The sequence below is a fragment of the Pelophylax lessonae genome, assembly GCF_965119305.1.
Source record: "Pelophylax lessonae genome assembly, chromosome: 4".
Classification (NCBI taxonomy): Eukaryota; Metazoa; Chordata; class Amphibia; order Anura; family Ranidae; genus Pelophylax; species Pelophylax lessonae.
Genome location: NC_138771.1, coordinates 568702122 through 568728185, shown reverse-complemented (window position 1 = coordinate 568728185; position 26064 = coordinate 568702122). Strand labels below are relative to the sequence as shown.

The 26064-nt window shown below is 42.8% G+C and overlaps 1 protein-coding gene across 1 annotated transcript; it reads left to right on the top strand.

Moving 5' to 3' along the window:
- Nucleotides 1–24477, top strand: EGR3 (early growth response 3). The gene is made up of 2 exons (XM_082253401.1): nt 1–514; nt 23141–24477. Exons 1-2 carry the CDS (start codon nt 364–366, stop codon nt 24133–24135), a joined length of 1146 nt encoding a protein of 381 aa, XP_082109527.1. The 5' UTR covers nt 1–363; the 3' UTR covers nt 24136–24477.
- Nucleotides 24478–26064: the final 1587 nt, after the last annotated feature.

The window sequence follows — 26064 nt, the reverse complement described above, 5'->3', positions numbered from 1 at the left end:
ACTCTGTATCCTCCATCCCCGGGGGGCACAACCCCACCCCCATACATACCTGGAGCCCCCACACTACCTGCCCCCCCCCCACACCTGTTACACATCCCAGCCTCCTCCACATGCTCCTGACTTACCCCTCTATAGATCGCACATTCCTCCATCTTATGGGGTAGCATTGCATTCCATCCCTCATTCCTCCATCTCACTAATACCCCGACTTGTCTAGGGGGGCAGATGTGACAGCCATGGAGCACAGTCCTCTCTGATTCCATCACACCAGGGGCCAGTCCAGCACCCCCTCCCTCCTAGGCACAGCTCTGATCACAGGGCACAGAGGTGCAAAACCCATCCTGCCCCACTGTGGCCGGGGCTATGACCGGAAAGCTGCTGGATAAACTCCCGGTTAATATGACATCGCTTCTACCGGACAGTCTGTACGCCGAGGAGGGGCAAGACCTGCCAGGAGCTCTGTCCATCTACCCCGGTGGGGGCAACGAGCAGCACTACTCCGCCATGTCTGCAGGTAAGTGACGGAGCTATTCAAAGCATAGATCACATCATACCCAACATCACCTGCATCGTGTTCTCATCATTAGTATCTATGGGCTAACTGTCATTTCCAGTACCTATGGGTTAACTGTCATTGTCAGTATCCATGGGTCATCTGTCAATGTCAGTACCTATGGGTCATCTGTCATTGTCAGTATCCATGGGTCATCTGTCAATGTCAGTACCTATGGGTCAACTGTCATTGTTAGTACTTATGGGTCATCTGTCATTGTCAGTACCTATGGGTCATCTGTCATTGTCAGTACCTATGGGTCAACTGTCATTGTCAGTACCTATGGGTCAACTGTCATCGTCAGTACCTATGGGTCATCTGTCATTGTCAGTACCTATGGGTCAACTGTCACTGTCAGTACATATGGGTCATCTGTCATTGTTAGTACCTATGGGTCCTCTGTTATTTCCAGTACCTATGGATCCTCTGTCATTGTTAGTACATGTGGGTCAATTGTCATTGTCAGTATCTATGGGCATCTATCATTGTTAGTACCTATGGGTCAACTGTCATTGTTAGTACCTTTGGGTCAACTGTCATTTCCAGTACCTATGGATCCTCTGTCATTTTTAGTATGTGTGGGTCAACTGTGTCATTGTTAGTACCTATGGGGCATCTATCATTGTTAGTAGCTATAGGTCCTCTGTCATTGTTAGTGCCTATAAGTCAACTGTCATTGTTAGTACCTATGGGTCAAATGTAATTTTCAGTACCTATGAGTCAACTGTCATTGTTAGTACCTATGGATCAGCTGTCATTTCCAACACTCATGGATCCTATGTCATTTTTAGTACATGTGGTTCAACTGTTATTGCTAGTACCTATGGGTCCTCTGTCATTGTTAGTACCTATAGGTCAACTGTCATTGTCAGTACTTATGGTTCCTCTGTCATTGTTATTACCTATGGGTCAACTGTCATTTCCAGTACCTATGGATCCTCTGTAATTTAAGTACCCATGGATCCTTTATCATTTCCATTGTTAGTACAGTACCTATGTACTTGTCCACGTACCTGTCATTGTTAGTACCTATGGGTCCTTTATCATTTCCAATACCTATGGGTCCTCTGGCATTGTTAGTACCTATGGGCCAACTGTCATTGTTAGTACAGTACTTATGGGTCCTCTGTCATTGTTAGTACAGTATCTATGGGTCCTCTGTCATTGTTAGTACCTACGAGACAACTGTCTTTCTCAGTACCTATTGGTGATCTGTCATCTCCTGTACCTATACTGGCTATATGTGACAGAGGAATGATGGGGTGGTGATATATATGAATGGAGTTTTGGGTTGTAGAGAGGTATTGTTGCGGATGGAGTCCGGCAGGCTCAGCACTGTTACATTGTATCGTTGTCAAGTTTTCTTTCCTGTGTTGGAATGTAACAAGTCGCACAGATCGCTTTGCTGCTGTACAATCAGATTGCAGGAGGAGATCTGCCCCCCAGGATGGAGGGATGTGACCAGCAATCTATAGATGTGATATATAAGATGTAATATTATGGACGGTGCTCCGATCCCTGTCTACCCCCAGTCTCAGAGTTTATTGCGCTTACAGATAACCGATCCATAGTGTCAGCCAGTGCAGGACGATGTCCTAAATACTGGAGGGACCCCTCTGTACCCCAACTACTAGAGGTCCCCCATCTCCTGGGTGCTCCATGGCGGTGACAGCTGCACCATTCCCCTTCAGACGCTGAAAACGTCACATTGTGGGGGAAGGAAGTCTTTAAATATGGTTGCGGAGGTGGGGGAGCTCCCAGCCCGGTGTGTGGGGGAGGCAGGCGACGGAGTTGGGAGGTGACACGTGGGGGCAGCTGGTGACAGCTCACAGGATAGAGGTGAGTAGGTGTATTGGGGGGGGCGGGGGAATTCCATCTTTAACCCTTTAAATCCCAGGTGACCTGCAGCCTTTGCTAGCCAAAAGGTCTAAACTACTTTGTTACAAGTCTAGTGTAAACATATCCAAGTAACACAATATGTACAAAATATATTTATATCTAGCATGCTCTGACTTCAGCTTCATCAAAGTATCACAAGCAATCCTCACCAAGTATCAGTGATAGTAATATAAATCAGCCAAACCGAGTACCAGAGATGTTATCACAGACCATCCACACCAAGAACCACAGATGGCATCACAGATCATCCACACCAAGTACCAGAGATGGCATCACAGACCATCCACACCAAGAACCACAGATGGCATCACAGATTATCCACACCAAGTACCAGAGATGGCATCACAGACCATCCACCCCAAGTACCAGAGATGCCATCACAGACCATCCACACTAAGTACCAGAGATGCCATCACAGACCATCCACACCAAGTACCAGAGATGGCATCATAGATCATCCACACCAAGTACCAGAGATGCCATCACAGACCATCCACCCCAAGTACCAGAGATGGCATCACAGACCATCCACCCCAAGTACCAGAGATGCTATCACAGACCATCCACACTAAGTACCAGAGATGCCATCACAGACCATCCACCCCAAGTACCAGAGATGCCATCACAGATCATCCACACCAAGTACCAGAGATGCCATCACAGACCATCCACACTAAGTACCAGAGATGGCATTACAGACCATCCACACCAAGTACCAGAGATGCCATCACAGACCATCCACACAAAGTACCAGAGATGGCATCAGAGACCATCCACACCAAGTACCAGAGATACCATCACAGGACCATCCACACCAAGTACCAGAGATACCATCACAGGACCATCCACACCAAGTACCAGAGATACCATCACAGGACCATCCACACCAAGTACCAGAGATACCATCACAGGACCATCCACACCAAGTACCAGAGATGCCATCACAGGACCATCCACACCAAGTACCAGAGATGCCATCACAGACCATCCACACAAAGTACCAGAGATACCATCACAGGACCATCCACACCAAGTACCAGAGATGCCATCACAGACCATCCACACCAAGTACGAGAGATGCCATCACAGACCATCCACACAAAGTACCAGAGATGGCATCACAGATTATCTACAACAAGTACCAGAGATGGCATCACAGACCACCTACACCAAGTACCAGAGATGGCATCACAAGCCATCCACAGCAAGCACCAGAGATGGCATTCAAAACCATCCACATGGAGTACCAGAGATACCATCACAGGACCATCCACACCAAGTACCAGAGATGCCATCACAGACCATCCACACCAAGTACCAGAGATGCCATCACAGGACCATCCACACCAAGTACCAGAGATGCCATCACAGACCATCCACACCAAGTACTAGAGATGCCATCACAGACCATCCACACTAAGTACCAGAGATGGCATCACAGATTATCTACACCAAGTACTAGAGATGGCATCACAGACCATCTACACCAAGTACCAGAGATGGCATCACAAACCATCCACACAAAGTACCAGAGATGGCATCACAGATTATCTACACCAAGTACCAGAGATGGCATCACAGACCACCTACACCAAGTACCAGAGATGGCATCACAAACCATCCACAGCAAGCACCAGAGATGGCATTCAAAACCATCCACATGGAGTACCAGAGATACCATCACAGGACCATCCACACCAAGTACCAGAGATGGCATCACAGATTATCTACACCAAGTACTAGAGATGGCATCACAGACCATCTACACCAAGTACCAGAGATGGCATCACAGACCATCCACACTAAGTACCAGAGATGGCATCACAGATTATCTACACCAAGTACTAGAGATGGCATCACAGACCATCTACACCAAGTACCAGAGATGGCATCACAGACCATCCACACGGAGTACCAGAGATTGCATTAAAAAAAACATTGACATTAGGTACTGCTGATGGCTTTAAAACTATCCTCACCAAGTACTGGAGATTGCATTAAAAACCATCCACGCCAAGCATCAGTGATAGTATTAAAACTATCCTCACCAAGTACAAGAGATGGAATTAAAAGTTGTCCACCCCTAACCATCATTGATAGCATTACAAACTATCCACAACAGGTACCAGGAATGGTATTACAAACTATCCATCCCAAGCACAAGAGGTGGCTTTCTAAGCATCCACACCAAGTTCCAGAGATGGCATCGCAGACCATCCACACCAAGTTCCAGAGATGGCATCGCAGACCATCCACAGGAAGCACCAGAGATTGCATCACATTCTATCCACACCAAATACCAGAGATGCCATTAACAGCCCTTTCACCCAAAGTACCAGAGATGGCATTAAAAACTATCCACCTCATGTACCAGAGATAGCAATAAAAAATATGCACACCAAGTAAAAGAACACAGACTCATAGGGGCAATGCTTTTAAACTCTGGATTGTTCCTGAAAACAGCACTAGAAGCCAGGAATTACATATACATTGTACAGTCACATCAGTTCCTATCTTCAAGGAGCTTATAGTCTAAGGTCAGGCAGCCACAAGTTGACCCTGCAGTCATTTACTTGTTCACAACTGTTCTACATAGGTCCATAACAAACTGTCAGGTCTGTTATGCATTATCATGCAATCTTCTTCAAACATTTTAACACGGAGGAAAACTTGAAACAATTTTCTGGTCTCAGGGAACCCCTGATAATAATTACCATATCTATAGCTCAATGTTCATTAGTTTTATAGTCAGTGGGAATGATGTGGTGTCAGTGGTTACGTATCTGAGACGCTGAATTTGGTCATTGCTTCTCCACAAACCCCTGAAGGAACCCTAGGGCTCCGGGAACCCAGACTGAGAAAGGATGATGTAGCATTTAAAGTGTTTTCCAGAAAGAGGTGCGTGGTTTAATGGTTAGTGTTGTAGAACTGGTCTCCTAGATTCAGTTCCCACCAAGAACCCTGGCATGTACTGTATATTGCATTTTATGTTCTTCCTATGTTTAGGCTTCTTAGGTGACTTCCTAGGGAGTATTCAGGGTGCAAAAGTTGCCTCTAATAGTAGTAAGAACATCCTGGGTCTTTACCCACCACCTGTCTGCATGACTATTTTAGCCTGGTCATAAACAATGTTTAGCTGGATCTGGTGACATTCACTATTTTCTGACTGATTTCAATTTTATAAACTTTTTAAGACCATGCCTGCTCACTGCAGTTCTCCAAAGAAATCAGCACTTCTGGTGTCCACCTCTCCCTAATAGCCCGTACACACGATCAGAAAATCTTACAAAAAATACCTCTTTCGAAGCGATCGTATGATATTCTGATTGTTAGTATATAGCTTTTCGAGAGCCAATCAAGACAGTTCATCCGATATTATCTGGTGGGACAAGAACAACATTTTTTCTCATACCAGATCCTACTATTTCCGTTTAATCAGTACAGTTGTCGTTCGAAAATACAATACAAATACACCACAACACATCACTTTCAAAATTTTATTCTGTCGTATGAGAATTTTTGTAACTTTAGTAACCTCTTCATTTTCAATAAGACATGCAAAATAAAATGGTAATATCATCGTGTGTACCAGGCATTAGACATTATTATATAAGCATGAACTACCTGAATATTCTTGTTTATAACTGTCTCTGGCCAAAAAACCTTTCCTAAAGATTGGATTGTACGAGGGGTCTTCAAAAAAGTTACCACACTTTAACATTTTCGTTGGGGGGCTGGAGGAGTAAGTAATTGGTCCTGTCTTAGAGTATCATGTGACTAGTCTGTCAGGTAAGACATGCTCAGCGGTCATTACCGTTTTTAGTTGACAGTGCATAATGTTCACGAAATTTCTCGTCCGAATTATTATTTTTTTTTTTTGGGACATTTGTTCCTAGACTTCCGGGTCGCCAGCAACTTCAGATCATGCGCGGTCTTTCGTATCTGATTTTTTGCAAACGTACTGCATACACATTAACCACTTAAGCCCCGGAGGATTTGGCTGCTAAAAGACCAGGGGGTATTTTGCGATTCGGCACTGCGTGATTTTAACGGACAATTGCGCGGTCGTGCGACGCTGTACCCAAACGAATTTGACGTCCTTTTTTTCCCACAAACAGAGCTTTCTTTTGGTGGTATTTGATCACCTGTGCGATTTTTTGATCATGCGCTATAAACAAAAAAAGAGCGTCAATTTTGCAAAAATAACAATATTTTTCACATTTTTTATATGAAATTCCCCCCAAAAAAATGTAAAAATCAAAATTTTTTAACATTTTCGGACAATTTGTTTTATGCTACATATGTTTGGTAAAAAAAATCGAAAAAAGCGTATTTTGATTGGTTTGCGCAAAAGTTATCGCATTTACTAACAAAGGGAAAGATTTTTGTTGTTTTTTTTTAACGCGTAATGGCGGCGATCTGAGATTTTTTTGCGGTACTGCGACATTGCGGCGGACAGATCGGACCCTTGACTGACATTTTTGACACTTTTGGGGTTACCAGTGACATTTCTACAGTAATCAGTGCTATATATATGCACTGTTACTGTAAAATTACACTGGCAGTGAAGGGGTTAACTTTTTTTGAGAGGGAGGGGCTATGTGTGTCCCTAGGGGCGTGATTCTAACTGTGATTGGCTGTGGCTTCAGATGTATGAATAGTGATCAACGGTTCTACATTGTAGAACCGTATGATCATCATTCATACACCGGGGAGAATGACAGGCGGCTTGTTTACACTAGCCGCCTGACTTTCTCCCTCTCCCCCGACGATCGCCGAGTGACCGGCGGACATCGGGTCCGCCGGTCACACGCGCGGGGGGGTCCGTGACCACTTGGGAGCGGGGGCGCGCGCTCGCTCCCTAGACCCTCACAGGCTAGCGACGTAGACCTACGTCACTCTGCCTGTGAGGGGCTGACCACCGCAGTAAATAGTCGTGCGGCGGTCGGCAAGTGGTTAAACAAAAATTGGTTGTCTGGGGACGGACGATAAAAATGTTGGTGTTTTTCCCTCTGTTTTTTTTCGGCTGATGAAAGTTGTGTACACACTACCCGAAAATCGTACGATTTTACCTCGGATGGGAATTTTCAGCAGATTTTCTACTAGTGTGTACCCCACTTTAGAGTTGTCAAGCTGTGGTAAAGATGGCTGCGAAACATATAAAAAAAAGTGCGGAAAAACTCTTTGAAAAACCCTGGTACATGTACATTCAACTGTCAAAATAATAGCCAGCTTTAGGGTTGGTCTAATGAAGAAGAAGCAAGTTAAAGAGGTTGGAAACCTCAGAAAAGAAATGTAAAAAAAAAAAACCCTGAAAGACAAAGGCATAATGAGCTAGCATGCATCGCATACTAGCTCATTATGAAATACTTACCTTAGAAAGTGCCGCCCACTCAATGTAACACGGCAGACATTTCCGGCCGTCCTTCTTCCTGGTCCGCATCCTTCAGCCATCTGATTGGCCCGAGGCGCAATGACATCACTCCCGCGCATACGCGCAGGAACAGCCATTCACGGCACAGGACTCTGAAGGAAGGGCATGGGTGGCCGTTCCTTCTGAGCGCATGCGCCGATGACGTCATTAGCTGCATGCAATGTATATATCTCCTAAAAGGTGCAAGTTTAGGGGATATTTACAGTACCTATAGGTAAGCCTTATTATAGGCAACAGTCATTAAGGGGGTTTACAACCTCTTTAAATGCTTTCAGAGAAATTCAAAATCCAAAAATGTTTTTCAAAACGGACTCAAAATCACATAGCAAATGCAAAACATAGATGCCCATATACACTGACACCTTAGGAAAAGATAGATAAGAATGATTGTGTTCTTTAAAAACAGTGGAAATATTGGAGTTATTTCGTTCAGCACAAGCCTATCCCTCTCTGTCTCTACATATCTGCTTTAGGGGACTTTAAATTCCAGCGCTTCCTAACTCGATGTGCAACAATGCAAAAAATACTTGTGAAATAAGCTGTATCTAACATCTACACTGCTTGATCATGCTCATGTAATAAGAAAAAGGCATTTCACCTTCAACTCTGCATGCATGTATATATGTACTGTATGTAGGAATGTATGTATGCATGTATGTACTGTATGTAGGAATGTATGTATGTATGTACTGTATGTAGGAATGTATGTATGTATGTACTGTATGTAGGAATGTATGTATGTATGTATGTATGTATGTATGTACTGTATGTAGGAATGTATGTATGTACTGTATGTAGGAATGTATGTATGTATGCATGTATGTACTGTATGTAGGAATGTATGTATGCATGTATGTACTGTATGTAGGAATGTATGTATGTATGTATGTACTGTATGTAGGAATGCATGTATGTACTGTATGCATGTATGTATGTACTGTATGTAGGAATGTATGTATGTATGCATGTATGTACTGTATGTAGGAATGCATGTATGTACTGTATGTATGTATGTATGTACTGTATGTAGGAATGTATGTATGTATGCATGTATGTACTGTATGTAGGAATGCATGTATGTACTGTATGTATGTATGTATGTATGTACTGTATGTAGGAATGTATGTATGTATGCATGTATGTACTGTATGTAGGAATGCATGTATGTACTGTATGTATGTATGTATGTACTGTATGTAGGAATGTATGTATGTATGCATGTATGTACTGTATGTAGGAATGTATGTATGTATGTACTGTATGTAGGAATGTATGTATGTATGTATGTATGTATGTACTGTATGTAGGAATGTATGTATGTACTGTATGTAGGAATGTATGCATGTATGTACTGTATGTAGGAATGTATGTATGTATGCATGTATGTACTGTATGTAGGAATGTATGTATGCATGTATGGCAGCAGTTGGGCATTTTTACAACTCATATCTGAAAACAGCCTCAAAACTGAACATCAGGCAAGTAGGCAAAGGTACAATTGAGCTTCATATATAGTATGTGCTTTGTCTTAAAGCGGAGTTCCGGGCACAAAATCGATATTTTTTTTTTTGTGCAAGTTAGACATCACCTGAAAAGGAATTGGATAGTTAGGTTTTTTTTTTTTTGTTTACTCACCTTGTAATTGAAGATCGTAAATACTCACCTCAGAGTACTTCCTCCCTCAGCGCCGCGGCTCACCCGTCACTTCCTGTCTCGCGATGATTCCTGGGAGCTGAACGTCATCGCTCCCAGGAATCAATGCGACGGCACCGGCCCCGCTCGTCACTTCCGGGCGACGCCGCATTCCCCTGCTAAACAGCTTCAGGGCATGCCCAGAAGCTGTGGAGGAATGCGGCGCATTCTGGGAGAAGAAGACGCGGAAGAACACACAGAAGAGGACCGCGCCGGCTTCAGCTGCCCACAAGAGAGATGGAAACGCTGTGGAAGAAATTTTATAAGTAAGTATTTCTTCTAAAAGGTAAGTGCGAACCGGGACAGATCAGAGACTAGCCATTATGGAATGTGCTAGCCCTGACTGTCCCAGGGGTATGTTTATTGAAAAATGACTTCTGTGCCCGGAACTCCGCTTTAACTACAAAAGGATTTGTAGTTGTACTGATCCAGTCACCCCTGCAAGACAGCACAGACTCCTAACTTTTCTCCCTTGCATTTTAAGTGGATCTTCACTCTCTCAGTCAACATTGGCTATTTAATCCTTGTGCTGCTAGCATTAGTAAATAGATAGAAAAGTACTGTATATCATATTCACTTGTTTTACATTTTTTTTGTAACATTTCTTCAGTTACTTCCTGGTTCCCAGGCCTTGGCAAATGTTGTCATACATCTCAGGAGGCTTCAGGTGGGGAGAAGGGATGGAGGGGTATTCTCAACTAAGAACACTTTCCTGCCTGCATGGCTGAGCTAAGGGTAGATGAATTCTAAGAAGTAAATGCTACATGAATTATCTGCCCTAAGGGCTGGTTCACATCAGTTGCAGCCCAGTTCACTTATATTCTACATCAGAAAGTGGCCCTAGTGCACACCAGTGCAGTGCGTTCCAGTGCAGTCAATAAAAGTAGCTGAATTTTTTCTGTATGGGATGCACATGAAATGCAGTAAAACACATGAAAAACACACCAGAACATATACAAACGCATCAGAATGCACATGTCTTGAGATGGAGAGGGGAAAAATGCATCAGAAATGCATAAAAATGCACGTAAACACGCATGTAGAAGCACATCCGGTATTCAAAAATTGTGGTGGGATCCAATCAGCCTTTACTCAAAATGGCCACATCCAGAATCGCTAGGAGGTGTCTTTCAAAGTGATTTCTGAACAAAATAAAGCTTGAAGACATGGATGGATGGATAGATAAGTTTATTTTGAATATTAAAGATGAGTTAAATAGTGTTTGTGGTCTGTGGTGCTCAGATGCTGTGTAGTTCTGCTTTGGTCAACACAGCTTGGCCAAAAAGCAGCACTCCTATGATACACAGAAGTACAGCCAAACAAGCTTTGACTGTACTTCTCCCTTAACCACTTCCCACAAACCGACATACCTGTTCATCGGCTTGCAGAAGAGGTTGTTCCTCTGCAGGCATCAACCCAGTATGTTCTTTAGAGCCGGCGGTCAGCTTTCAGAAGATAACAGCCGAAGCGGCTCAGCACCCGTTCAGCCGTTAACCCAGCGAGCGTGAGGGGACATCCCCCCCTCCCGCGGCTCTGCCCGGGTCTCCTATCCCACCAGGAGATCCGAGCAACCAGCAGGCAGGTCCGCTAGCTAGTTGGAGTCCCAAACGAAGCCGGATTCAGCTTCAATCAGGTCTTCGATCATGTATCCCGGAAGCGACGTCACAACGTCACTTCCAGTTTACTCGGCTGCCAATGGCGCCAATTAAAAAAAAAAAATGGCAGTATTCAAAAATGCCGATTTCGGCATTTTGAATACTTTGAAGAGCAGTTTTTTTTTAAAAACAGTGTTAAAAAAAACTAAAATAAAATAAATAGGAAGAAACATTTTTTTTAAAGCGCCCCCGTCCCCATGAGCTCGCGCACGAAAGAAAACGCATATATTAAGCCACGCCCGGAAATGAAAACAGTGTCCAAATCATACATGCAAGGTATAGCTGTGATCGCCAGATCGAGAGCAATAATTTAAAAAAAAAGACCTCCTCTGAAACTCTAAACTGGTAACCGTTAAAGATTTTAAAAGCGTCGGCTATGGGGATTTTTAAGTATCGTAGTTTGTCGCCATTCCACAAGTGTGCGCAATTTTGAACCGTAACATGTTAGATATGTATTTACTTGGTGTGATATCATCTTTCACAATATAGAAAAAATTGGGCTAACTTTACTGTTTAGTTTTTTTAAATGCAGTAAAATGTATTTTTTCCAAAAATTGCATTTTAAAGACTGCTGCGCAAATACCGCGTGACAAAAAATATTGACTCTCCAGAGTCTTTGCTAAAAAAAAAATATACTTATATAATGTTTGGGGGTTCTAAGTAATTCTAAGTAATTTTCTAGCAAAAAATACTGTGTCAGAAATAGGCCTGGTCCTTAAGTGGTTAAGTTTAGCTTTAGCTGTCAGACAAATGCCTACTTTTCCATATTTATCCATAGAAGGTAGAGAGGGGGGTGAGAGCAGATTTCAGAATAGAATAACAATCTATTCTAAAATCTGCTGGCTGCTGGAGAGTCCATTGTTGCTGGGGGTTCTAATGTTGGGGGAGGGGTTTATTGTTTCTGGGAGGTCTTATGTTACTGGTGGTCAATTGTTTCTGGGAGCCATTTAGGGTCTATTAATGCTGGCTGCTGGGAGATATATAGTTGCAGGTGGCATTTTGTTGCTGGGGAGATCTGTAATTGTTAAGGGTGTCTATTATTGGGGGGAACTGTTTTTCTTTAGGGGGCTATTGTTGCTGGCTGCGTCGGATCAATTTTTACTGCTTTTCTTATTATAATGACCAAATTCCATTCAGATTACTAAGCACCACAAAATGATACTTGGTTCTGTTTTCTCTAAAGGATGTGGTGCTGGAAGGGGGGTAGGTGGTGGAAACAAGGGACAGTGCTCGGAGGTGGGTAGGGGGCGGAGACAAGGGGTGACTTGGGAGAGGGGAGTTCCTGCACATATTCTCTAAGAAAAAAAGCCCTGTCCTATTCTAACTACACTGTAGAAGCAAGACGCTTATACTTACCTATTCTCAGGACACTCCGGTCTGGTCAAATGACCTCCCCAGTGCCCGACTTCAGAGGGGAGGAGAGATCACCAACAACAGCTGAAATGCCTGGGCATTGACATCAACCATAAACTTACTATGGACTTATGTAAAAAATGACTGTGCTACTGTCATGGAGAACAGCTGTTGGCACTACAATACAACAATATTGTCCAAAGCAAGAAAAGAGAAAAAGTGCCGCACTACAAACATATGAAAAGAATGCATGAATTAATCTGACATATATAGTGCTACATATATACAATGTTTAGTATGTAAGTGAATGTGCAAAACCAAATAAAGTGCAAAGTGACAAATGTGCAAACATGCAACCTCTAAATAACACAATAAAGGAGAAAAATGTGTATATAAATATGGTAAAAGTCCTCAATAACGTGAATGATATGTGTTCAAATAAGGGATAGAATCCATATCCAAAAGGGGCATCCCTTGTTTAGAATGAAAGATTGCCAAAAGGTGCGACCATCACGACAGGGGAGAGTCAGGAGCGCTTACCAGAATTAATGGACTCTAATGCCAGCGGTAAAGACTCATTCAGGCATAAGGTAATAAAACCGTGATGACACAATGATCTCCGGATGATTGTTAATGTCTCTTTTGTCACATCAAATCTTCACTATGCATATAGGAACTCGAATACCAATAGAAAACAAAAAGTCTCCTCATAGTGTAAAACCATCAAAGAAGGACTTTATTTAAAAGTAGAAAATGTACATTCTCTCGGCAGTTTACAAGCGATTCAAGTACAAGTAGCGTGGTCACAGATAGTATCCAAAAGCCGCAATATCATGGAGCAAATTCAGAACTGACGCGTTTCGTCCACACGGACTTCATCTGGGGTAGAAATGAACTTACTATAAGGCATCCATTTTCTACTGTTCCTCTTCTCCCCTGAAGCCACCGTTAGCTAGAAGAGAGAAGAGTCGACCACGTGATTAGATCGGAGCGTCCTGAAAATAGGTAAGTATAGGCATCTACAGGGTAGTTAGAATAGAAGTTAGAAGGGACTGGAACAGATTTAATATTAGATGGTTATAGCATGGACTTCTACTTTAAAGGGGTAATACAAGAAAAACAATAATGTAATATTCTGCAGCTTTTAATTCCCTAAATGTGGCTTTTTTTAGGCTTCTTTTTCCCCTTTATTTTCACCTGTAGCTTCTGACTTTTATACAGGACAATTACCTCTCCAGGGATCCAGCACAATCCTCACCTGGGCTGCTTCTCCGCCGGTCTTTGGGTCCCCGGCGCTGGCATGTTTACTGTGGAAAGCTGGCTGTGACTCCTTGTGGTTTCACAGCCGGCTTCCCACTGCGAGTGCTCAAACCACACTGCACTTTGTGAAGGGTCCAGCAGCTGAGAGCAAAAAGAGGGGGGGGGGTGAATTTCTGCTTGGATCACTAATGCCTCGTTTCCACTGAGCGGATCGGTTCGGGTCGGTTCGGTACGGTACGCTATTTTGAGCGTTTCCATTATGAACGTGGCCCACACAACCGAACCAAACCGCACCATTCCTGGTCCTCCTTCAGATGTAGGGCCATAGGAAATGGTACGGTACGGTTAGGGCAGAGCTACTTGCGTAACACGATAAATTCCACTGAATGGTGGACAGGAAAACGTCAATGCTCACATCAAACAAAAGCACAAAACAAACACCACGTTTTGTGTGAACACTGCATTGCCCCTGGCGGTCCCACTTGCAGTGGAAACGCTCACCTGAATAGGCCGGACCATTCTAACCCTTCCAAACTGTACCAATCCGAACTGTTCCGCTCAGTGGAAACGAGGCATTAGGTGAGCAGGTACCTATCAAAACTAGGTACCCATTCCACAAAAAAAATGTTATGTGCCAGAAGTGATGGAGTAGGGGTGGGGAGAAGGACATAAAGCAGGACTTTCCCTTTACGGTGAAGTTCTTTTTTTAAATATAGAATAGAAGTGAGAATTATTACTCCTGCATTTCAAAGAATCCTCCATTTTTAAGAGGCCTACATAAGCCTATATTCAACCAAATCTCTGAAATATATACAAAAGCTTCTTGCATTTCAGAAGATTTGTATTCTAAAATCTAGGAACCAGAGAACTCCTCTCTTGGTTGTATGAGGTCAGAGATGGAACTGGTAGGATCAGCATTGCGTTGTGGGACAACCGCAAATTCACCGTGAATAAATGGAAGAAACAAGATCCACAAACAATATAAGAAGCTGTTACGTAGTTAATTCATGAAAATCTACACTGACATATCAATTTTGGATAAACTGTCCCTTTTATAATGAAAGAATCTGATCTTTTATTAATGGAGAATGGAGAGTATATTAAAGAACTGCACTTGCAAAGTTAGCATTCTCTCCAACAACAAATATATTTAGAAAGAAACATCCACTTTGTAAGGCTAAACATCATTTACTATCCAATCACAAGCCACCATTGCATATGTTTTGTGTTGCTTACCCTCATGCAGTAATTAAATTACATCAAAACAGTACCATGGATACTACATACAAATAATATCATTCAAAAAGCATATAGAGCCTAACTTACTTTGGTCATAAGCATTCAGCTAATGTTATCAAGGTCTCGCAGCTCTGACAGCAATACAAAGATTGCTTACATGTAGGTCTGGTGTGCATTAGCATGGATGAGTGTCTCTGAATGTTTCCAGTGCAGGTCACTCATTTCAGCTGAACTATTCACTGTTCCGTGTTACGCCACTAAGCTACTTTTTATTATTTTGTTTGTTTGTTTACATCTTAATCCCCATGTTCTACCTACCAGGAGCCCAGGATGCAGTGATCACAGATGCTCCTCTGTTGCCCTGCTTGGGCAGTCAATAGGGGGAATGGCAAACCATTTCAAACAATTGGTTCATAATATACGCTATATTGTCAAAAGTATTGGGACTCCTGACTTTACACGCACATGAACTTTAATGGCATCCCAGTCTTAGTCCATAGGGTTCAATATTGAGTTGGCCTACCCCTTGCAGCTATAACAGCTTCAACTCTTCAACTGAATCTAAAGTCAGGTTAAGAACACGCCAGGTCAGCAATGGGAAAACATGCAGGAACTACCAGGACACAGGGCACGGCTGAAGATCAGTCAGTATAGGAAATGGGAATGGGATCCCTTTAAATAGCCGTTTGGCACCAAGAGTAATTATTAGCCATTCCTCGGGAAATACCCTGCGCATGCACATATCTATGCACCAGGCGTCTCACAGGGATTCCCTGACAGCATGTGTCAATGACCATGTGTCCGTTGACACCCCCCGACATCCGATCTGACCCCATTCAGTAAAAACAGCCAGATCCGTCTCGCAGATCGGATGGCAGTCTGGAGTAAATGGACAAGAAGTCTGTTTACAGCCGACCACCCATAGAGGACAGTCTGCGGAATCTGCCACATTTGAAAGGGTCCTAACGTACCTACTAAAGTGATTGGCTTCAGGTTATACACTGAGATTAAACAAATATTTCTACATATGTTGCACATGTTTATCTGCAACCCTTTCTCCTCAACAGCCTTCTAAAACACACAGATCAAAGGCTATTTCTGAGTTCCAGCAGGCAGGGGTGAGGATCTGATTTCACACACTGCATGGCATAGGGCAGGGAGCTGAGTGTAATATGAAACCTAAGTGGAGGGAAAAGAAACCCCCCTACACAGTCTTATATGAAAACATGCACATCTGAGGCTGTCGATTGCCTGCTAGGTGCTGGGGGGGGGGGGGGGGGTTGGGGGGGTGGCTGCTGTCTCCCGAGATTCTGTGGTTTCAGGATAACCTGTCAGAAGTGACTCATGTAGACAGCAGAGGGAAGAGAGTTTTTGGATTGAGGTTAGTACACACTATAAAGGGATATGCTCTGTTCATTTTTCATTTTAAAGGTTTACATCTACTTTAACCACTTACCGCAAATCGCTGTAGCTCTACATCGGCTGCAATAAGTGGTTGTACCGGGGTGATGCCTGCAGCTAGAGGCATCATCCCGGTACCATTTTTTAGAGCCGGCGGTCAGGTTTCAAGTGGTAACGAACGCCCCCTCCTGTCGCCTTCCGCGGCTCTGCCTGGGTCTCCCGTCCCACCGGGAGACCCGAGCAACCAGCTGGCCTGTCCGCCGGCTGGTTGGAGTCCTGGTCAAAGCCGGATGAGTCCTCAATCGGGTCCCGGATGACATAACCCGGAGGCGCCGTCCATGACGTCACGCCCGGGTTCCTCGGCTGCTAAAGGCGCCGAATTTAAAAAGTGACTGTATTCAAAAATGCTGTTTTCGGCATTTTGAATACATTGAAGTGCAGTGGAGTGGTCTAGGGTCTTTTAGACCCCCGATCCCTCCATAAAGAGTACCTGTCACAAGGGATGCTTACATTGCTTGTGACAGCAATAAAAGTGATCAGATTTAAAAAAAAAAAAAAAAAACCTGTGCTAAAATTAAAAAATAAATAGGAAAAAAATGAATAATTTTTAACCGTCCCCGTCGCTACTCTGTAACTCTAAACTGGTAACCATCTAAAATTTTTACAGCGTCGCCTATGGAGATTTTTATTGACCGTAGTCTGTCGCCATTTTGCGGGTGTGCGCAATTTTAAACCGTAGCATGTTGGGTATTTATTTACTCGGCGTGACACCATCTTTCACAATATACAAAAAAAAATGGGCTAAGTTTACTGTTTATTTTTTTTTTTTTAGATGCAGTGAAATGTAATTTTTCCCAAAAAATGGCGTTTGAAAGACCGCTGCGCAAATACTGGGTGACAAAAAATATGGCAACGACTGCCATTTTAGTCTCCAGAGTCTTTGCTAAAAAGTACATATATATATATATATATATATATATATATAATGTTTGGGGGGTTCTAAGTAATTTTCTAGCAAAATATACTGATTTTACCTTGTAAGCAACAAGTGTCAGAAATGGGCTCGGTCCTTAAGTGGTTAAAGAACAATGAAGATTAGCTCATTCTGGAGATTATTGTCTAAGGTTCATTTGAAATAGCAAGCATACAATTAAATCAATCCTCAGATTTCACAAATCAAGGGAAAATTCAGAGCAACTTCTTCCCATGTTTTTTGTAATCAAGATCAGTAAAATGTATACTGTAGTGTAGTGTTTTTTAGCTTAGGTATTTACTATGAGTTCAACAATGGATCACAGAAATTTGCAGCCTACTCCATGAATTTCACTGGAACCTTGTTTAATTGCTTGTGTTTATTATGTCAAGGTTATTATGACCAATCTACTCATAGTTACCAATATCTAAGTGATTTAAAAAAGTCCATCAGAAAAAAAGCTAAATAGTTGTCCATGGCTATGTTTTTGGCCTAAGTGCGTCAAAATGAATGCACATTTGTTGTGATATAGAACAGTGGTCGATAAGCAGTGGTCCATGGACCACTGATGGTCACCGAGAAAATGGTGGTCCCCAGGGGTTCTGCCCCAAATCAAAATTGTGACGGATGTTTACAGCCCAATGTTGTTTCTAGTGTTGTTCTTAATGCAAACTGACTGTCAATACTGTCAGAGCGCATTGATACCCGATGTCTCCTCTGCTCATTGATACCCGATGTCTCCTCTGCACATTGATACCCGATGTCTCCTCTGCACATTGATACCCTATGTCTCCTCTGCGCATTAATAACCAATGTCTCCTCTGCGCATTGATAACCGATGTCTCCTCTGCGCATTGATACCTGATGTCTCCTCTGCGCATTGATAACCAATGTCTCCTCTGCGCATTGATACATGAGGTCTCCTCTGCGCATTGATACCCGATGTCTCCTCTGCGCATTGATAACCAATGTCTCCTCTGCGCATTGATACATGAGGTCTCCTCTGCGCATTGATACATGATGTCTCCTCTGCGCATTGATACATGATGTCTCCTCTGCTCATTGATACCCAATGTGTCCTCTGTAGTTCTGTCTCATGTGAACTCAGAGGGAGGCGCTGGGAAAAGTGAAGTGAGCGGAAGGATGAAGAATTAGGGAACTTCCAATGGCAGTGCTGTGGGAGGGAGCACAGAGCTTGAGCACATGGCTGGAAAGGAGTTGAGATCCAATGATGAATCTGTGTAAGGCAGCAGTGTGAGCCAGAGCATTATGTATTAGAGGTCCCGGGATTCAAAATTGTGAGTTTACTGGTCATTTTACTGGTCGAAGAGGTCCGAAAGGTTGGTGATCACTGATATAGAATGTCAGCTGACCACAAATACATCATTTTTGCATTTTTTATTTAAAATTCAGGCAAAATTTTCAATCATATTTGTAAGCAATTTATTTTGATGTTCAGTATTTGCAGATTTTTTATATTCAAATCAAATCATTATTACAATTAACAATCTCATTAACAAGCATTTAAAAAAATAGTAGTTTATAATAAATAATAATAATAAATGTAGTTGATATAGTTCAGAATGCTGTGAAAGAGTAGAAAAAATCATTAACTGTACCAAACATACTACATCCGCATTGCAAATTATAGAAGGTTTCCCACATATACATTTGCTTATTTTTCAATCTAACCTCATAAAAAGTATTTCCAGCTTTAGAGCTGTCTAATCACAGTTGGTAGTGACCAGGAATACAAGCAGATCAGGGATTAAATGTGCCACCTGATCCCCCTGATCTTCAACTAGCGGCAGAGAAGACACCTGGGGACTAAAGGATCACTGGTTTCTTCATAAAGAGTACCTGTCACTACCATCATATAGGTGGCTTATCAGCCGCTTTAATGGCAGCAAACACAAAAAAAAAATGGTAAAAATGTTAAAAACAGTAAAATCATGAAATAACAAATACATAAAAATTAAATCCCCTCCCAGCACACACATACTTAGACACCCCCCCCCCCCCCCCCCACACACACACACACATACACACTAGTTGCAGAAGAATACCTTTAGAGCCATCATTTTAGTTTAGCTTTCAATCGATGGGCTGTAAAGATTTTTAATGTGTCACCTATATACTGTACATTTTTAAATATCTTAGTTTTTCTGCCGTTTTGCAGCAAAAGTTTTTGTTAAGTCAACACAGTCTCATATTTTCTGGTTCACCGGATTGCAAGCTGGTTGTTAAACTACAGCTATTGTACTGGAAATCAAAACATTTTGTATTGATTTATTGACTACAGAGCGCTGACCTATGTATAAAAACCTACTCATATTTAGGGTTCCTGCAACTGGGATAATTAGGAGAAAATTATTTTGTGAATCTATTTGGTATAGTATTATTATATGAAATACGTTCTCCCCAAAAGGGAGTTAATTCTATTTTAAGACCTCCCCTTTCCCGAGCAGAACTGCAGGACTTTTTTTTTTTAATTTTTTTTTTTAGCCCCTCCCCGGCTACCTGCTCCTGCAGCCTTCTGGGGTACTTACATATTCCAAGAGGTTGCAGCCAGGGGGCGGTCCAGATCGCAGGCCAGGGGTGGGTCCAATGCATCATCAGAGCTTGCTGCCTGCATCCCAGAACTCATAGGTGTGCGGACAGGGTGTGCCAGGTGTGCCTGGGCACACCCTAATCACCATGTGTGGTGCAGATTCCCCCTGTTTAGACCCCTGATGTTTCACCAAAGCCCCCTAACGGAGCTCCTAAAAAAAAACTGTAAACATTTTTTTAAAGAAATAAAATTGTAAAAAATAATAAAATCTACTAACACCATCCATTGCTCTACTGACACGGTTAGTATATATACACATGCACACACATGCATATGTGTTTGAGCTTTGGGGTGCACACCCTAATGCAATAGGCTATGCACGCCAATGCCAGAACTGCTAATGTCCTGCATCCTTTTCACTGCCACTTCCTGTCTACATGCACAGTAGGCCACTAAATTTAAACTGTAACATCATTTTGGGAGACCAAAAGAAGAGACGTTTAGTAATATCCACTGCAATATCAATGAGAAATATGCTAAACTAGCTAATAAATAAATTCGATAGGCTAATGATATCCAGTGGTAGAGACGTTTGCCACTCTAGCTACACACCACACCTGTAACATCTTACTATACAAATACACGTCAGTAAGGGGCCAATGCACTATTCTTGGGTCAGCCATCTAAGGAGGCCATTCAAACCACAGATGACAAAGTGCTAATCTGATAGAGCGTTACACTGTAAGCATTTGTATCTGAAGTGGAAAGGCTGCTTCTTTGTGCTGTTGCTGAATTACCCATAACTACAGATTTTCTCTGACATGTGGTGCTATGGAGATGCATTAAAGCTCAGTAACTCTGTGAGTGCCAGAGACATAATTGCAAAGCTCACATTGGAGAGAGCACAGTACATAACAGGATTGCTATACATGAATTACTTCTACTTAGAATGAGTGCAACTACCTGCTAGATGCAAACATTCTATAATCAGCTTGGAGACAGTACATACAACCAAAGATACCAGAGAGAAGCCACAGCTTTCACAATATGGCAGGCTATGGAGGAATCCACCATGCCACCTACAAATGATCCTGTTCACAAGCTTTTACAGGTTAGACTTATGTGAAGTACATACTGTCAGTTTTTTTCCGTTCAACTCAGCAAGCTGAACGACAAGAAACTTACAGATGAATGCACTAACAGAAGTGATGTTAGTGCAGCCATTTCCCCCACTGAGCTATAGTATTCTGACAGGGGGACTTCAATTGGCTGCGAGCGCTGATCAAATGCTGGTTATCTAGCATGCCCGTTCATCAGAAGCCGGTTGTGAGACTTGCTTCTGTCGGAAAGGGACCCAAGTGTACCCAGACTTATATATACAACCAGGGCCGGGACAAGGGGTGGGCAGGAGGGAGGTTGCCCTGGGCGCAATAGATTATTGCAGGGATGGGGGCGCCCGTACCCTAACCCTAATGGAGGGGGGGGGCGCAGTTTGGCATCTTTGCCCTGGATGGCCTTGTCCCGGCCCTGTATGCTACAGTCCTGTCTATACATGACTGTGGCAACAGGAGTTTATTTCCATCAAATGTATTTTGCATTCTCATACAAGTCTATGAGAATGCAAAATCTGCAGGTCAAATGCAGGTCAGAAGTATGTAAATTGTGGGTTAATGCATCTGTAAATGAATTTTGAATACGGTAATTTCACATGCAAACTAATGATATTGACACAAGCCCAAAACCCATCTGCACAGGCACGAATACCTGTTTCACATACTATTCAGTTGTGTAATATTATCACACCCTCTGAGAGTGCCACCTGTACTATTGCAAATTCCCACTTGTCCTATCCACCTACACTGCCAACATCAATTTGTCCCTCCGTCTTCTCCAAAGCATCCGCTGGAACATGTACAAGCCCATGCAAGCTGTGTTTCTATACTGCCTGTGCTATCTGCTACTAGTAGCTGACACTCGAGTAAGTATATTCTCGCAGCTTTGAACATTAGGCTTGAATTCTTCAATGGTCCACATACAGCAGGAGATAGTCTTAGCCATGGTGAACTTAACACAGTTTAATGAACACTGGTCTACAGAAAATTGCATTATGGCAAATATTCTGAATGCCATTATCAATTACAGTATACAGGCATACCCTGCTTTAAGTACACTCACTTTAAGTACACTCGCGAGTAAGGACACAGCTTGTTCAGCTTGGCATGACACTACTCCCGGTTTTTAACATTGGCGTCTATAGGAAATCTTGGTCAGCTTGACATGGCACTGCTCCCAAACCATAAGTGACAGGGATACCAAACTTAGGGAGCACCGAGAGGGGACCCAGGACTACAACATATCATGTTTGTGGCTGGCCAGCTTGCCTAGGTAATCTACTATGTCATAGTCCTGGATCCCCTTAACATGCTCCCCAAGCTTGGTGTCCTTGTCAACATGGTTTGGGAGCAATGCCATGTCAAGCTGACCAAGATTTCCTATGGAGCTAGTGTATTTACATGCATTGAGAAATGAAAAAAAGTATTGCTTCACTTTAAGTACATTTTCGTTTTACATACATGCTCTGGTCCCATTGTGTACTTAAAAGTGGGGTATGCCTGTATACTGTATGTAAGAAAGGGCTCATACTAAGGGTTGTGGTACTCATACTGTACCTGTTAGACCTCCATCGCCCTATATATGAAATTTAGATATGGAAAAGGGTGTGGCTGTCTATGGGTCAAGAGTAACACATGAAGGTACTATCATTATTGGTAACATTTTCATCCAAACCTGCATTGATCCCTATTGTCATTGGCAGGAATAATCACAGCATTATAGATCAAACACTTCAGATGTGCACACAATACTGATAGATATATAGATGCCACCTAACTAAATTTTCTCCTACAATTGATGTCTAGCATGGTTTACCAATCTGCCACTTTGTATGCGACTGTTACCAAGAAAAAAGATCTTTTAGTGATCAGAGATTTCATACAGAAGGTGTTCCTTGAAACATACAGAGTACATGTTTAAACACGATTTGTGGAAAGAAAAATATTAATGAAACAAAGAGTGATTATTACTTGATATCTTAATATCTCTCTCTCTCTCTCTGTTTTTTACTTTCTAGATAACGTTATGGATTTAGGCCTGGCTAATGACAAAACTTCCCAGGATCTCTCATATACAGGTACATTCCAGCCAGGTAATAAGACTGTCACCTACCTGGGCAAATTCTCTTTTGACTCTCCCTCCAACTGGTGCCAAGAAAATATAATAAGCTTGATGAGCGCTGGCATCCTTGGTGTGCCAACATCCCAAGCCACCGGTGGCGGTGGGGGTGGAAGTAGTGGAGGGAATGGAGGCATCATGGGTCAAGCGCAAAGTGATGTGGAGTCAATGTTCCACAGTCTTCCACCTTATTCTAGTTGTGGGGACCTGTATCATGATCAGGTGAGCTTTCAAGGAGGAGGTATGACCCCCTACTCCTCCCAAGAGTACTCATCTAACAAACAGAGCTTAGACTCTACTGTTTTTCCCATGATACCAGACTACAACTTATTTCACCACAACACTGAGATACCCACAGTAGATCAAAAGCCTTTCCAAAATATGGAGGCCATGCGGGTTAATCCACCACCCATCACTCCACTGGAAACCATCAAAGCATTCAAAGAGAAGCAAGTCTTGCCAAGCTTTGGGGGCATGAGCCATCAACCCCCACTTACTCTTAAACCAATCCGCCCAAGGAAATACCCTAACCGTCCTAGCAAGACCCCACTCCATGAGAGACCCCACGCTTGTCCAGCTGAGGGCTGTGATAGGCGCTTTTCACGTTCAGACGAGCTGACTCGCCACCTGCGTATTCACACTGGACACAAGCCCTTTCAATGTCGTATATGCATGCGGAGCTTTAGCCGATCTGACCACTTAACTACCCACATCCGTACTCACACAGGAGAGAAGCCCTTCGCTTGTGACTTCTGTGGACGCAAGTTTGCACGCAGCGATGAGAGAAAACGACATGCCAAGATACACCTTAAACAGAAGGACAAGAAAGGGGTTGAAAAAGCAGGCTGTTCACCTTCAGTTTCTGGGGCACCAGCTGTTACCACATGTGCCTGAGTTTTTATCTAGATGGACTTTATTCAAGGGGCTGGAGGAGAATGCTTTATGTATTGTACCTACAATCTTTTGAAATGTTGCTCTGCAGACCATTACTCTTTGTTCTGATTATTACTTAACTAAAGGAGACCTGCAATGTACGTCTCCCCTAACATGTTTACTTTCCATGATCTGCAGAGCTTAACGTAACTTCCTAGCTAAGTTTCACACACGGCGCTACTGTTCCTTCTTCAGGTTCCATTTTGAAGCATTAATTCATTACATTCCTGCTTAACACCTTCAGCTACCTTTAACATTCTAGGTATCTCATTCTTGAAAACCTTTCTCTAAAGCTGGCCACATATGTTATGATCCGAATGCTTAGTAAATTAACTATCAAAGAAAGTGCAGTTTTAAGTTTGAAAACCACAAAAAAATTTAATTAAATGTAATCTAGGAAAAGTTTTAATGACATGTGTAGTAGGGACAATGGAAGATAACTATCACATTTAGGAACAAGCATGCGTGGCCAGCTAAGGCCCGTACACACGTACCGATTGTTGGCCGTGAATTTTCGGCCGCCGCCCGATCGGCCAATTATCGGCTTGTTAGTATGATGCTTCCGACAACCAAAATCTGGTGTGCAGGCTATAAAATTTTTGTTGGCCAACAACAAAACGGCCGATTGTTCGTCAGTCAGTACAGATTTCGGCCGACAAAAATGTGATGATCAAGACTGGGCATGCTCAGTGAAGAAAAAACACACGAAAAGTAGAACAGAACTTGACATCACTTCTGCAGTTGGTTTTTGTTGGCCGACAAAATTCGTGCGCAGTCTAGAGCACATTTCAACCAACACAACAACACTGGACAAAAGACGGCCGATTGGTCGGCCAACAATCTGTGCGTGTGTACGGGGCTTTAGGAACAAGCATGCATGGCCAGCTTTACACCACAGTTTTACCTGCAGATCATCTCTTTGCTTCCCTCCACCTAAACCACATGACTTGTACAGCCTCAATCTACACTCCTAATTGTAATGTATGTGCTAGAATGATGCAAAATTGGGGACACATGGGTCTCAGGGTACTTGGATTTGGCCAAGGCAAATCCTTAAAGTTTGAGGCAGGGTCACAATTTGCTGCTATGGCAAGATATTCTTCTGCTGCTATGTCCAAATGTTAAACCCTCATGTGCCTGCTGTCCATGTTCTGTCCTACTTCTCCTTCTGCAGCCATCATTCACATAGTATCACATCTATCTTCACACATTCAGTTCTTTGTGAGGTTTTTTTCTTATCATTCTCTTGCTTTTCCATCCCCCTCCTCTCAGTCTTTTTCCCTCCCGTACATGCTCCCCCCTGATTTCTTTTCAGCGTCTGTCACACAGTTTTATTAGCAAAAAAAAACAACTACAGCTTGAGTCAGTGTGTGTGTGAAAATGTGTGCGCATGATTACATACGGCCAGGTTTCATTGTCCTAAGCTCAGGCTGATCGCGATGAAAGAATATCAGGTCTATATAGATTTTTTCTTTAAACCAAAGAACTAGCCAATCCTGCTGCAACTGGGCTGCGATTAATGGAAACATGCTCAGCCCAGTGAGTGTGAAGTGTAATTGGGGGTCTAATCAATTAAAGATTTGACTTGAATTCCCAGGACACAGCACTCGGAGCCAACTTTCTCAGAGCATGTGTTCCATTCCTATTTTTTTCTTCCCTTATGTCGGTCTATTTTTTGCATTCTGATTTCTCTTCCTAAGTGAGGAAGGGGCATTTAAAGCGTTTTAAAAGGCTCACACCCAGGCATTTACAAACAGGGCCACATAGGCACAGGCACTTTTGTTTGGATGGGCTCCAAATACGATATTATGTGTATCAGTTCTGTAAAAAAAAGATAAGACATAAGGACACGCTATGTTCTGAAATCCTTAAATACGGAAAGAAAACTGA